Source organism: Channa argus, chromosome 7 (assembly GCF_033026475.1).
Source record: "Channa argus isolate prfri chromosome 7, Channa argus male v1.0, whole genome shotgun sequence".
Taxonomy (NCBI): Eukaryota; Metazoa; Chordata; class Actinopteri; order Anabantiformes; family Channidae; genus Channa; species Channa argus.
In genome coordinates this window covers 13,752,469-13,765,238 of record NC_090203.1, presented here as the reverse complement: position 1 = coordinate 13,765,238, position 12,770 = coordinate 13,752,469, and the positions used below count along the sequence as shown (strand labels likewise).

The 12,770-nt window shown below is 38.0% G+C and overlaps 1 protein-coding gene across 2 annotated transcripts; it reads left to right on the top strand.

The window, feature by feature from the left end:
* Positions 1-1,696: 1,696 nt before the first annotated feature.
* jazf1b (JAZF zinc finger 1b) lies at positions 1,697-12,743 on the top strand. Of its 2 annotated transcripts, none has more exons than XM_067509956.1 (5): positions 1,697-1,914; positions 8,271-8,343; positions 9,037-9,233; positions 10,099-10,268; positions 10,981-12,743. In XM_067509956.1, exons 1-5 carry the CDS (start codon positions 1,800-1,802, stop codon positions 11,155-11,157), a joined length of 732 nt encoding a protein of 243 aa, XP_067366057.1. In that variant the 5' UTR covers positions 1,697-1,799; the 3' UTR covers positions 11,158-12,743. The 2 variants fall into 2 exon arrangements, with proteins under 2 accessions (XP_067366057.1, XP_067366058.1); XM_067509957.1 differs by lacking the exon at positions 1,697-1,914 and adding an exon at positions 4,755-4,778.
* Positions 12,744-12,770: the final 27 nt, after the last annotated feature.

Genomic DNA, 12,770 nt, shown 5'->3' with positions numbered 1-12,770 from the left:
GCATAACCATTAATAAATAAAGAAGGACAGGGAATGCCAGCATGTTAAAGGAAAGCCATCAGCTTCCTCAAACAAGATGCTTTGTGTGATATAATGCTTTCAAAGTAATATCCTACAGTGTTTTCAAGCATAAGTGGTGCTTAATGTTTAAAGAGGCTGTGCCCAGTGAGGACCCTCTGGCACAAACTAAGAGCTACTGCTTTACAAGTAATAATAATAATAATAATAATAATAATAACAATAAAAGTTATAATCAAGAAAAAGTTATTCTTGTAACTATATTGTTGTATTTTAAAACTGTCTAACGAGTACTATTAAGAAAATACGCAAACACCTCCTGTTCCTTTATACTTTATTTGATCCTTTCAAAATTTTAAATGATATATGTGTTTATTCAAAGCCATAGGTTATTCAATTTTCTAGCCCATCTCTATCTTCAGCGACTGAGAAAATCGACATATGGTGAATGGACAGATTCTGATCATACTAACCCCACGCAGAAATGGCATTAGACAGAACCTTGATGCATTGTGGATCAAGGTTTTATACTACTATGTTCAAGTACTTACTGGTATCATGTATGTAACAGTTACAAGACACCCTAAATTAGTTCAAACAAACTTAAAAGGAAATTGTTATTTATCTACTGACCAACACTGCCACACTGTGGCCATACGATGTTGCTGTAACTGTTGATTCAATGCCATTCTGCCAAAATGTAATAGAAAAAACAGTGAAACATGTAATGTAATAACTGTTACGTTATGTAATAACATAATAATAATAAGTAAAGATTCGGTAATTTTAGTATGTATATACTTAAATCAAGATTTATATAGGATGCGCCAAAGCAGTATACACCTTGAGGTAAGTAAGACATAGAAAGCAAACTGAACTGTAAGTTGTAAGTAGCACATACAGTACTTTGTAGTAATAACACCGGTTAGTTAATGCCAGTCCCTTTTTCTCCGTCCATGCTGCCAACTGTACTAACAAACTACGTGTGTCAAGGTAGACAAAATTAGAAACAAAAAAACACAACTTCCTCCTGAAATTTTACAAATATGACAGAGATCCGTGGGTTTTTCCGTGGGAAAACTGGGCCATTATTAAAATGTTAATGAATGGTCTATTTAATTATTTGGCTACCACATATCATATTGTAACAAATAGTTCGTTACAGTGCTACAATCTGCATTTCTACAAAATATAAATATAATATATATATATCGTTAGATATAATATGTTTGTATTTTCCTACAAATTGATCATACAACAACTTAAGGTAACTGATTCGTTTAACGATGAGTTCATTTGTTCAACAACTTATTGGCTGACAAGTACAGGTGCTATTTACTGGTTGCTTCCCAGGTTGTGCACTAAAGTACTTTATTCTGCTCTATTTCATTATAGGTTTGATTTTTAACCCTAAAAAGCTTGTTTTAAAGCACGGCTTGGTGTGTAGTGATCTACATTACATACGATACATTTGGAATGAATACAAGCGGGGAACACTTGGAATAATTGTAATATTTTCTAGTTGTATAAATCCAAAATTACTAGAACAAAATTATGTTTAGTTATTCACAATGTCTTTGAAAACAGTGTATGCTTTTTTGATGAAAGCCGAGCAGTCTTACTTCCCATCTGCTCGTCTTTCACCAGCAGAGTTGACGCAGCTTTGAGAAGTCACCGCACCGCCCCTGCAGTCAGCTGTTAGCATCGCTGTCCGTCTGCTGCTCCCCTGCCGCTCGCTACTGCTGCTGCCGCCCGCACTCATTTCCAATGCAGCAGCGACCATGACAGGCATCGCCGCTGCTTCTTTCTTTTCCAACGCTTGCAGGTTCGGGGGTTGTGGACTTCACTTCGACTCTCTGGCCGAGCTCATTGTGCACATCGAGGATAACCACATCGGTGAGAGCAATGAGCGCCCCAGCTTGCAATGGCCGCAGCTAGCAGACGTGGCTAAAATCAAGCTAGCAAGTTAACGTTACTTCCTGCGTCCTAACAACCCTGTTGCTAGGTGTGGTTGCCTGTTGATGTTTCGTATACGTATTATGTTTTCGCTCGGTCACCCGCGTTTCTTCGACGAAGTGACTGGTTCAGAGGGGCGGTGAAACACTGACACGGAGACAGTTTCTTTGCGTTCTCTCGGGTCGCTCGTGCAACATAATTGCAACAAGGCCCGCGCGCTGTTTTGGATATGTCGCGAGGTAACGTGTAGACTCCACAAGCCAATAAAGAGAACTGTTTTAGCCTGTTTACCAACTATGAACACGTTTAATCGGCGTGGCGACATAGTTCAATTATAGCGCTCGTTTGACGTGAGGAAGAACTCTTAAACACAATCACAGTCTCGCGCTTTGTTGATCACTTTTAGAACAGAGAAGTTTTCATCTGCTGCCAACTCTGCATAACTAAAATCAGCCACTCTTAAGTAAGGCCACTAGCGATGTATTTAGGGTTGGCTATTTCGTTTTTTGGGTTGGCCATATTTTTAAACATGTCATCGCTGCATATTATAATTTTTTGATATTTGCGTCATTGTATTTTTGGGAGATGCACCGTGTAACCACACTGATCTGAAAATTGGCAGCAATGTCATTTTTAGGAAGGCTACGATAGGAGGTCTGATATTAATTTATTTTTACATGGTCGCGTCTGTTGGTATCATTCTTCTAAAAACTTTATAAATTTTAAAGGTATTTTATAATTGAGTGTCTTATTGTGATATTGACGAGATTAGTTGTGTTCTTTATTTGTGTTAAGTTTCTCAAGGAGCAGAACTGGGTGTCCACACAACACGAATTTTAATTTAGACATGCATTTATTAAACAACTCTCCTACAAGCGTGACAAAAATAACAAATAAAAATATACTATTGTGTAACATTTATACTTATTTTTTTGTTAAATCATGCCCAGTCCCATATGGGGTATAGTATACTTTATAGTTGCACCAGCTTGTATTGTACATCTACTAATCATTAACGTCAATGTCCACTTACTCAGTAGCATCTCAAAGCTGCTGTCTTCCTGAATGGACATCGAATCCTAATGCGATCTTCAATGCCACCTCTAGTTTATGTGGACATGCACAGTAACAGCTGCCTTTGGGCAGTGATTGGAAGTAATTACAGAATATTTATTTACCTCAGATATATTTTGCTTAATTATCTGATCTCACTTTGACCTCACTGTGGCAACTGATGGACATTTGCAGGTAGTGCTCACTAACCTTTATTAGTGAAGTAATTTAATATATAATGTATAATAAGAATCACTCTTGATCTGTGAAATTTAGTAGAAAACATTCCATATATGTTTGATAATTGCATAGAAGCAATTTAGTGTTTTTTAATTTGCTTCAGTGCAAAACTGCAAAATATTTTTTTAATTTGAAACATTATATATTGGGCATATTGCATTTTTATGGCGTGCTAAAGCATTGAAATCTTTTAACCAAGTGTATCCTAGAAAGAAACTTCCCCACCTCACAGTTTAACACTTTTTTAGTTCCTACAGCTGTTTTCAAATCAAATATGTCTAACTCTTATTATTGAAGCTGACAAGGCCAAGCTGTCTCTGTTGTTCTTGTTTGTTGCTTGACTGGGTTTAATATCCTATGTCCTCTAATTGTGTGCTGTGCATGTGTCCGAGGTGTTAGACTTAGAAGCAAATGCTTCCAAATGACTTATTGAGGAATAATGAGGCAATTAGTTGGCTCACAGTGGAAAAACTTTGCTGCCCCCCTCCTTTGTCCACTGGCCTATGCCCACACTGAGAAGTGCGAAATCTTGTGCGTTGTGCCAAGTGCCTGTGAAGCATAATTACCGAGAGGGTGCTTGATTTGGCTTGTCTTCCTCCTCATCTGGTGGCCTGCTGCTTAAAGCACATTCTCCTTAATAATTTGGGGCCTTGAAAACAAGCACACAGTCTTGTCCAAGTTTTCCCTAGCTAGTCTGCTGGTTACGTCTGTGAACAAGAGGTGGCGCTGCTCTGCTATGGGTCGAGTGAGCTTTTTTGATATGCCTGGTCTGTCCTATAAAGGACAACAGTGGACATTACAAACCAAAACTCACTTACTTGTATAAGAACACAGTGAATTATATCATACAGTCACTAGATAAAGGGTGAAATCAGTTGCATTGAATAAAAATACTGGTTATTTGTTGAGTAGCATAAATTATTATATTAGGGATTTGTCTCAAACTTATTTAGTAATTTGTCCCTTGTATTTTTCATCAGGAGTTTATTACAATGTCTTCTGAATATAAGTTGCCACAAGATGCATAATAAATTCACCTAAGAGAGCAGAAGTGAATACACCGAAGAAAACACCAGTTTAGCACTGAACCTAAGTCATGTTGTTAAGCCTGAAATATCTCAGTTGTCTGAAATTGTTTTGTATTTTCTGCACACTCTAAGACACTAAAATGCTACGCCTGTCACTGAGCAACCAGGCCACTGTAGAAGCAAATGGCTATTTAAACCTGTGTTTGTGTGTGTCATGCTGTGGCCTATACTTATGATCTGAAGTGTCCAGCCTCGGTAACAGTGGGTCTGTCTGTTGCCAGTCCTCACTGAAGGCTCATTTAGATGATTTTGGTGTGCACCCCCCAAAGTCTGCATGGAAGTAATAAATTTGGGAAGCAATTACTAGTTCCCTGATCTGTGCACCTGGTGGGTCTAATTACATTTCCCAATCCCCTGACATCGATTCTCCTGTTCCTGTGTGGTGTCATTTCGTACAGAAGATGATGCAAAGCAACAACATGGGTGTGTAGAGTCATGCACAACAAATTTAATGTTTTGATAAAGTTTGTTATTTTTCTCAAACAGCTTTAGTTCTTTTCAGTGCTTCAGTGGATAATGTTAAACATTATTTCATGTCAAATACAGCTCTTTCCAAGCAAAAATACCAAACATTAGTTTTGGTCTTTTCTTTTTTGCTGTTTTCCTAAATTTTTCAAAAATGTAAATGAACTCATCTTGGGCTCTGAGAAATTAGCATTTTTTATTAATCAAGATTTGAATGGGCAGGCTATTAAAAAATGAAAATAACTCATAATACAGAATCCAAGTACCAAATGTGGGCAATGAGCAGCATCAGATGTGTGTGTGCTTTTTTAGGTGTCCCTTATTGTTTTGCTCAAATATATTTTGTGGGTGTGTGTGAAAATCAGTGCATTGATACATAATTCATGAATATGTGTATTTATAATAGATCATTTAACCTCCCCATGTTTTTTCAGTAACCTGAAAAGACAGCTTACACATGGAGCTTGACTCCATTTCATTTCCTCTTAGAGGTCACATTGTAATGAATTACCTGTGCCACCACTCCTGGTAATGTCTCCTGCTGCTCAGAGCCGCCATAAACATGTCACCATAATGCTCACCACTCTGCTCTACCCCACAGTGCATTTGACCATGAGGGTGGATGAGAGAGCCAGACACTTGTGGAAATGAGAGAGGGAGGTGTGTGTGTGTGAGAGAGAGAGAGAGAGAGAGATGGAGGGTCATGGAGTGTATTATGAGAGGGCAGAAGGCGTCACTTCCCTGGTAGCCTTAGGAAGGTTTGTTGTGTGATCATCCCTTGGTTTCCTGTCAGAGGCCGTCATAGAAACTCTAGTGAAGCCCTGCGACTACTGATTGCTTCCATTTATGCTCCACAAACACAAATAGTATAGACACACACTAAGTTTAATCAGTGGCTCATATTAATGTTGGTCTACTTTGAGGTAAGAAGCTGCTTTGAAATGCATGTAATGATGTTTTACACATTTTAAAAAAATGAATCCAATCTTCACATTGCCAAAAATTGCTATTTTGTTTGCTGAAAATTAGAGATTGTTGGCAATTCTTAATGTTCACAATAAAGATAGCAATAAAACTAATGAACATTTAACATATAAATATTTAAGTGAAAAATAACAAAACTAAAGGAAAACACCAGATTTTTTTGTTTTCACCATGCACATCTAAAATTTAGTTGTAGAAACTTGTTTACCCCTTAAACTAATCATGGTGAATAAATGTTGGGGTTTTTTTGTTTTGTTTTGTTTCCCAGAGAGCTTATTAATTGGCCACCACGGTGGACCACCTGTGTAGCTTGATTAAAGGGCTTCCCATCTCTTTTTAAGGTGCCTTAATCCAGGTCTCTGACTGCTGGTGGTCCCAAAAGAATAGCAAAGGCTGCAAGGAACTGGCCCCTGCAGGCCTCTGTCTGCACAGTCCCCACCTGAAGTTTGTGTGATTTACAGTGTGTGGGAACAGATTGATCCACTGCACTTTGAGCGATCTGTGAGCAGGCTGCCATTTCACTCTTGGAGGCTCATTAGGGATCTTAGGAGGGATTTTTTTTGTGTGTGCCTGAGTGCACACACACACCACCACACAGAGCTCAGAACACTTTCTGCACAGCTTCTGGCTTCTGGCTGGGGAATAATGCTGTTATGTTATGCTGTCATGTTTTTATGACTGGCTGGAAGGTAGAGAGAAGTGCGTCTTTCACTGTTAATGAAACACTTGGTCAACTGAGGCCTTGACAGAAACCTCCTGAGCCCTAGATGCAGAGGTTCTGATCCTACCTTTCGGTATCATAAACTGCCACAATTTTTTTTTTCAACCAAGTAGCTTGGCCTAACCCACTGACTGGATGATGCCTTGTGTCTTTTGACACCCATTTCAAGTGAGACTAACATCTGTTTTTTGACTTTGATTACTTTTAGGTCTTTGAAATGCATGCTTTCTCATGTACATTGGAATGTAGTTTGTTTTGGGTCATCTAGTCAATATCAATATCAATACCTTCTTCGTGACAGAATTAAGCTGGTGGTCGATTCTGTTAAAATACCAAGTGCAGTCTGTTGGGTGTTTCTCCTTAATGGGCCTTTGTTTTTGTTCTGAACATAAAAACAAACATGAGTAAAAGCTGTGGATGTGATAATTGAACATTATTTATTACAGCTCCAGAAAGGTGTTATTTACCCCTTTACCCAGAAAACATACACTACAAGAATTACTGGGTTTCCATATATTTTGGCATTGGCATAGCCATTTTTAAATTATACCAACTAGGGTTGGATTGATCTTTGCTTACCAAGCATACAGAGAATGCTAAAGCTGCACTGTAGTCTCTGTGCTTCGCAGAAGCCTGATTTAAATGTTAATGTCTGAAATAGCCTGAGGTGTGAGTGTTGTGTATAAATGAGCTTGTGGATGGAAACAAGCAATAGTTTTAACCACATGGGGGTACCAGACTTTCACAACTCTGTCAGAGGCAGACAAGGAGGCTCAGCTGGTAAGTGGTCGACACTGTTTTTTTATGGGGCATCTCTCTTCTCCCACATGGATGGCAGTTGGAAGAGTGTTTGAAGTAAGGCCTGCTTCACCTCAGGGTGTGGGGATTGGCTATTGTTGTACATTTAGCACCGCTGAGCAAGATGAATGTCTGGAGCACAACATGGGAAAATGCAGTATGTGTTAAATGTGGTCATGTTTGAGCAATGTGGTGTCTACAGAGCAGTTTTTAAAAAAGGGCAATGGAAATTCAAAGGAGAATCTTAAGATGTTACTCTCTTGTTGAAATAGAATTAGTAATAGTTTACATAAATGTAGAGAGAAAAAAAAAGAAGAATTCAGCAGGAAAATTCCGAAGCTTCTCCAGCAGCACTTTGCTCATTAGTGACTCTGGCCTAGACAGTATTGCAAGACAACACAATGGTGTACTATTATCAGATGCGGAACTGATACTGATACTGTAAGAAATTGCATTGGAATTACCAACATTTTAATCAAACCTAAGGATTGCCAGCACATGTTTAACATTTTTACTAAAATCTGGATTTTAAGTACATTTTAGTGCCCCCTCTTGTAAAAGTACCTGCATGTTTACTCTGTGCCTCAATGGTTCAAGAAAACAACACAACTACTACAGAGTCCTGGAGTCATTTGCTGGCGGCGGTGCTTCTAGCTTCACCAGCCATTTTATTGAAAACAGTTGTGGGATGTCAGTAAGGAATCTTTGTCACTGCACTAGTAACTTCCTGTTGGTCAGAATGCTTGTTTGGGGATTTTGGAGTGAACCATTTTGTTTCATTCAGCCAGTGAAACTAAGACTGCAGTGCAGAAAAGATTAATCATCCTAAGATTGAACACTTCCAAAAGCAGACAAACAAACAAAAAAACATGACACAATCCTACTTTTGTAAAGCTGCTGCATTCAGTGCGTAACTGTTCTTCTGTCTGTCTTTGCCATCTGCACAGACACAGACCCTCGACTTCTGGAGAAGCAGGAGCAGCAGCAGCCTACATATGTTGCGCTCAGTTACATCAACAGGTAAATGATTGCATAGCAATTTAATAGTAATAATAAGAATACATTTAATTTATCACCGCCTTTCATTGACATTCAAGGTCGCCATACAGTTAAAAGCAAAATAAATAAAATACAATAAAAGTCAGACAAACTGTAAGGGTCACAACAATTTAGTCATCACCGGGAAATAAAAGCTGGATTTTCACATACTGTAATTGTGCAGTAACTCAAAAGAAATATACAGTGTGAATTGTCTGGATTGCTTAGATGAATTGCTGCAGTATTTGGATTGTTTGTTTTTTATTGCAATGGCTTCATCCCAGTTGTCTTTGATATAGTGCTTTTAAAAGCTATATGCAACAAGCCATTGAAAAAGAAGGTATGCCGCTGTCTCCCTGCCTTCACAGAGACATCTTGATGTGGTTACCACTTAATTTGTTAAATTCACTTTTGCTGTAACAATGTCCATGTAGGCATTTCATTTTTATGATAGACATTTACCATAGACTTTACTATCCATTGTAAACCTCAGTGAATGTTTTTTTGAAAGAAATAGGGCCAGTCGTAGTGTTTTTTCCAAGCCTGTGTTCTCCAGTAGCAAGCATTTACTGACACAACTTTTTAAACATCAGTGGAGTCCAACTGTATCAGGTCACCCACTGAGCACTACACTAAAAGAAACTCACATCCAAGTTTTATATCCCATAATTCTAGGTTCATGACAGATGCTGCACGGCGAGAACACGAGGCCCTGAAGAAAAAATCACAGCCCAAGTTGTCTTTGCCACTGACAGGCAATCTGTCTCGCAGCAGTGTTTCCACTCCACCTCGCCATGCCAGTGGAAACCTCACCCCTCCAGTCACCCCACCCATCACCCCGTCCTCTTCCTTTCGCAGCAGTACGCCTACAGGTAACCACAGTGAATATGCTTACCTCTAGTCAGACATGCAGTATTTTGAACATTCTTGTTCGTATTGGAAGAAACTGATGGTTCACTCAATGTGCAGGTGAAGAAAAAAGATGATAGTGGAAGAAAGCATATATTGTCAGAGTTTATTCATTTTTCAACTCATATGATATATGTATATATGTATATGTGTGTGTGTGCGTGTGTGTGTGTGTGTATATATATATATATATATATATATATATATGTGTGTGTGTGTGTGTGTGTGTGTGTGTGTGTGTGTGTGTATATATATATATATATATATATATATATATATATATATATATATATATATATATATTTTTTATATTATATTTCCAGTTGTAATGCTTTACAATTATGTGTGATTACCTATAAATACAGATGAACATCAGGCTTAACATTTCTACCACAGCTCATATTGAAACTATTGAGAATCAGGGACAGATCTCACAGTCAAGCTAAACTGTCAAATTTAGTCCAATGTGCATTATATAATGCAACTTTGTATTTGTTTCTTCCTCAAAATGTTTTCCCATGTACTTATGTCCTTGTGTTTCAAAGTATGCATTCTTCAGCCGTAACATCTTTAATCAAATAATTGCAGTTCATTGACCCTAGACCTCAATGAAATGCATAAATTCTTTCCCACGATTGACATGTTTCAGCCTTTCCTGAAATTAGGAAGACTGTCCCAAAATACATGCTGTGGTAAGCCCTTGCTTGTTAGTATGAAAGCTCAACTGTCAAGCTCTCCTGGTCTAGAGATCACAATTATTGTACACCAATCTGAGCTTTTTGATGCCCAAAGCCATTGTTTGACTGTCTATCTTTGACTTGCACACAGGTAGTGAATGTGATGATGAGGAGGTAGAATTTGAGGAGTCTGACAGTGATGAATCGTGGACAACAGAGAGTGCCATCAGCTCTGAGTCCATTCTTAGTTCTATGTGTATGAATGGAGGAGACGAGAAGCCTTTTGCCTGCCCTGTCCCAGGCTGTAAAAAGAGATACAAGGTAGGTTTAACTCTATGTCTCTCTTTAGAACAGTGGAATGTTTTGAATTTGACATGAGAAGTGGGATGTTCCAGGACATACAAAATGGAGAAAGTAAAGGAAAAATGGATTCCCTGTTGTTGATAGTAGAAAATCAGATTTTAGTTGGGGATTGCAGCAACATAGATGAATACATCTAGTCAACTTCTGTGATGTGGAGTTTTACAGGATTTTCCATTCACATTTGGTGTGTGTGGCTGGGATAAATTATGTGCAGTCTGAGAAAATTGGATTGCTGACGTGAAGACGATGACTTAGTCTGAGACAGCAAACAGCACTAAGCATCTGCTTAGAGGCAGTGCAAGATAGGTTTGTTTTTATTTTTCCTGTCTGTATGGTTATGTTGACTGGTGAACCCTTTTTTTTTTTCAATAATTATGCAAAATATAGTCAAAATGGCCAAACTCAGTGGAAACCAACAGTTTTAAGCTACTAGTGGTAGCCACCACCATATTTTGTACATAAAGATGTTAAAATCAGCACCACTTTTACCAACAGTGATTTTTTATTATTTTATTAATTGCTGTACATGTTTTCCCTATTTACCTTAATCAGCATTGTTAACATACCTTTTTAATTGAGCTTTTATTTTATTTTTGCTACCACTAATCATAAACTATTTATTGGGTTTGATCCACATGTGTATAAAGTGCTTAAACCTGCTTCTTTACAGAATGTGAACGGGATCAAGTATCATGCTAAGAATGGCCACCGAACCCAGATAAGGGTGCGGAAACCCTTCAAGTGCCGGTGTGGAAAGAGTTACAAAACATCTCAGGGTCTCCGCCACCACACCATCAACTTCCACCCACCTATCTCTACTGACATCATCCGCAAGATGCAGCAGTAAAGACTTAGTGACCTGTATTCACCTTCAAGCCAATTCCCAAACATTTAAACCCCACCATCACCAGCAATGGTTGTTTTTCACCCAATCTTCTCCTTCTTCATTCTTAAACTCCTCTACCCCCTATGACACTATTTTTGATTGCATGGTATAAATGTCTCCTTTCATTTTGTTGAGAATGTTGAATCATTATGTATTTCACATTTGTATTTTGCACATTTAAACTATCATTTATCTATTCCAGTTTATTTCTTAACATATGGTGCTTGATAATGATGAGGGCATGTTGTAGACTAGAAAGTGGTCACAGCAAGTCACGAGTAGCCTTGCATGTGCAGTAGGGCATCCTGCTTTAAAAGCAGTGTGAATTAAAAAAAATTAGGAAAGACTTGGAGGATTATTGGAAAGAAAAGACCAACCATTATCTTGCCTCTCATTTGAGAATAAAATGTGAATGAGGTAAATGGGGAAAAAATATGTGAATGTATGTGGTAGTATGCGAGAAAGTTTTTTTTCTATTAGAACTAGTTATATTGAATAATTGTTGGACTTTGTAACCTTTCATATTGCAAATATTCCAAATCTTTTTTCATCTGTTTTACTGAGCACCAAACGATGATCTCAGGTGATATTTGCAAGTATTTCACAAGCCCAAGTGTTCTGATTGATTATTTATGCCATTCAAGGGGATCAGGGGAACTCTGTATGTCATTGTTCCAAATGTTCCTAATGACCACTTTGATGAAAACATGTTGTTCTTGCCTCTTTCGGGGAGGTATTGAAGCACTTTTATAACAAGTTGCCAACTAATTCATTTTTTGCCAACACCTAGTTCCTTGTGCGTACAGTAGCTGCCAGAACAAGGCATTAGGCCTGGAGCAGTACAAGTTGCCTCAAAGGAAGATGTGCACCAAGCCTCCACTGTTTTCAGTATTGTAGGATTTTTGTATAGCAGTTGGCTTGAACAGTGAACTATTCCGAGCAGTACAAATTTTTAATGGCTTCATTTTCACAGTTTGTCAAATTCATCTGAATGCAGATATCTGTATGATAAAATGCTATTCAGTGTCTCCGTTCTTAAAACATAAAAATATGATTGTGTTTTCCAGAGGTGGACACGGAAGGGGCCCAGCATTAGCCAAGGATTTAGTACATTAACATTCTCTCTCTTAGCCTTTGAGAGACACGTGGCACCTAATTTGTGCAATAAGTCACAGATGAAATAATGAACCACAGAATATAAAATGCGACATTAGAAATAATCAACAATGAGCCATCAAGTAACATCTTCATTGCATGGATGTTAGTGTTAGGAAACTACTGTGACAGATTGTACTGCCATTATGGAGGAAAGTCTTTGAAATAGTGTGCAGTGAATGTATTGTCATGTGTTAAGTGCATTAAATGCATAAGTGCATTAAATTATTAAAATTTCATATATTTCTGGATTTCAAAACAATACTATGTGTCTGAAAAGAAGAAAAAACACAGGTTCTCTGGACAATTATGGTATTTCTTTCTTGAAAAAAGCTGCTACTTGTAAACATTTGTTATATTTAGAATAAAATTTTCTCTGACATGTGCCTAAATATTTATGTCATTGTGTTTTGACACCA

What these genes read in the sequence shown, in the direction of transcription:
- jazf1b (XM_067509956.1), top strand. Translation starts at nt 1,800, where the DNA reads ATGACAGGCATCGCCGCTGCTTCTTTCTTTTCCAACGCTTGCAGGTTC. An exon ending in CATCGAGGATAACCACATCG is followed by an intron (nt 1,915 to 8,270) that starts GTGAGAGCAATG and finishes CCATCTGCACAG; the next exon opens with ACACAGACCCTCGACTTCTG. An exon ending in TCGCAGCAGTACGCCTACAG is followed by an intron (nt 9,234 to 10,098) that starts GTAACCACAGTG and finishes ACTTGCACACAG; the next exon opens with GTAGTGAATGTGATGATGAG.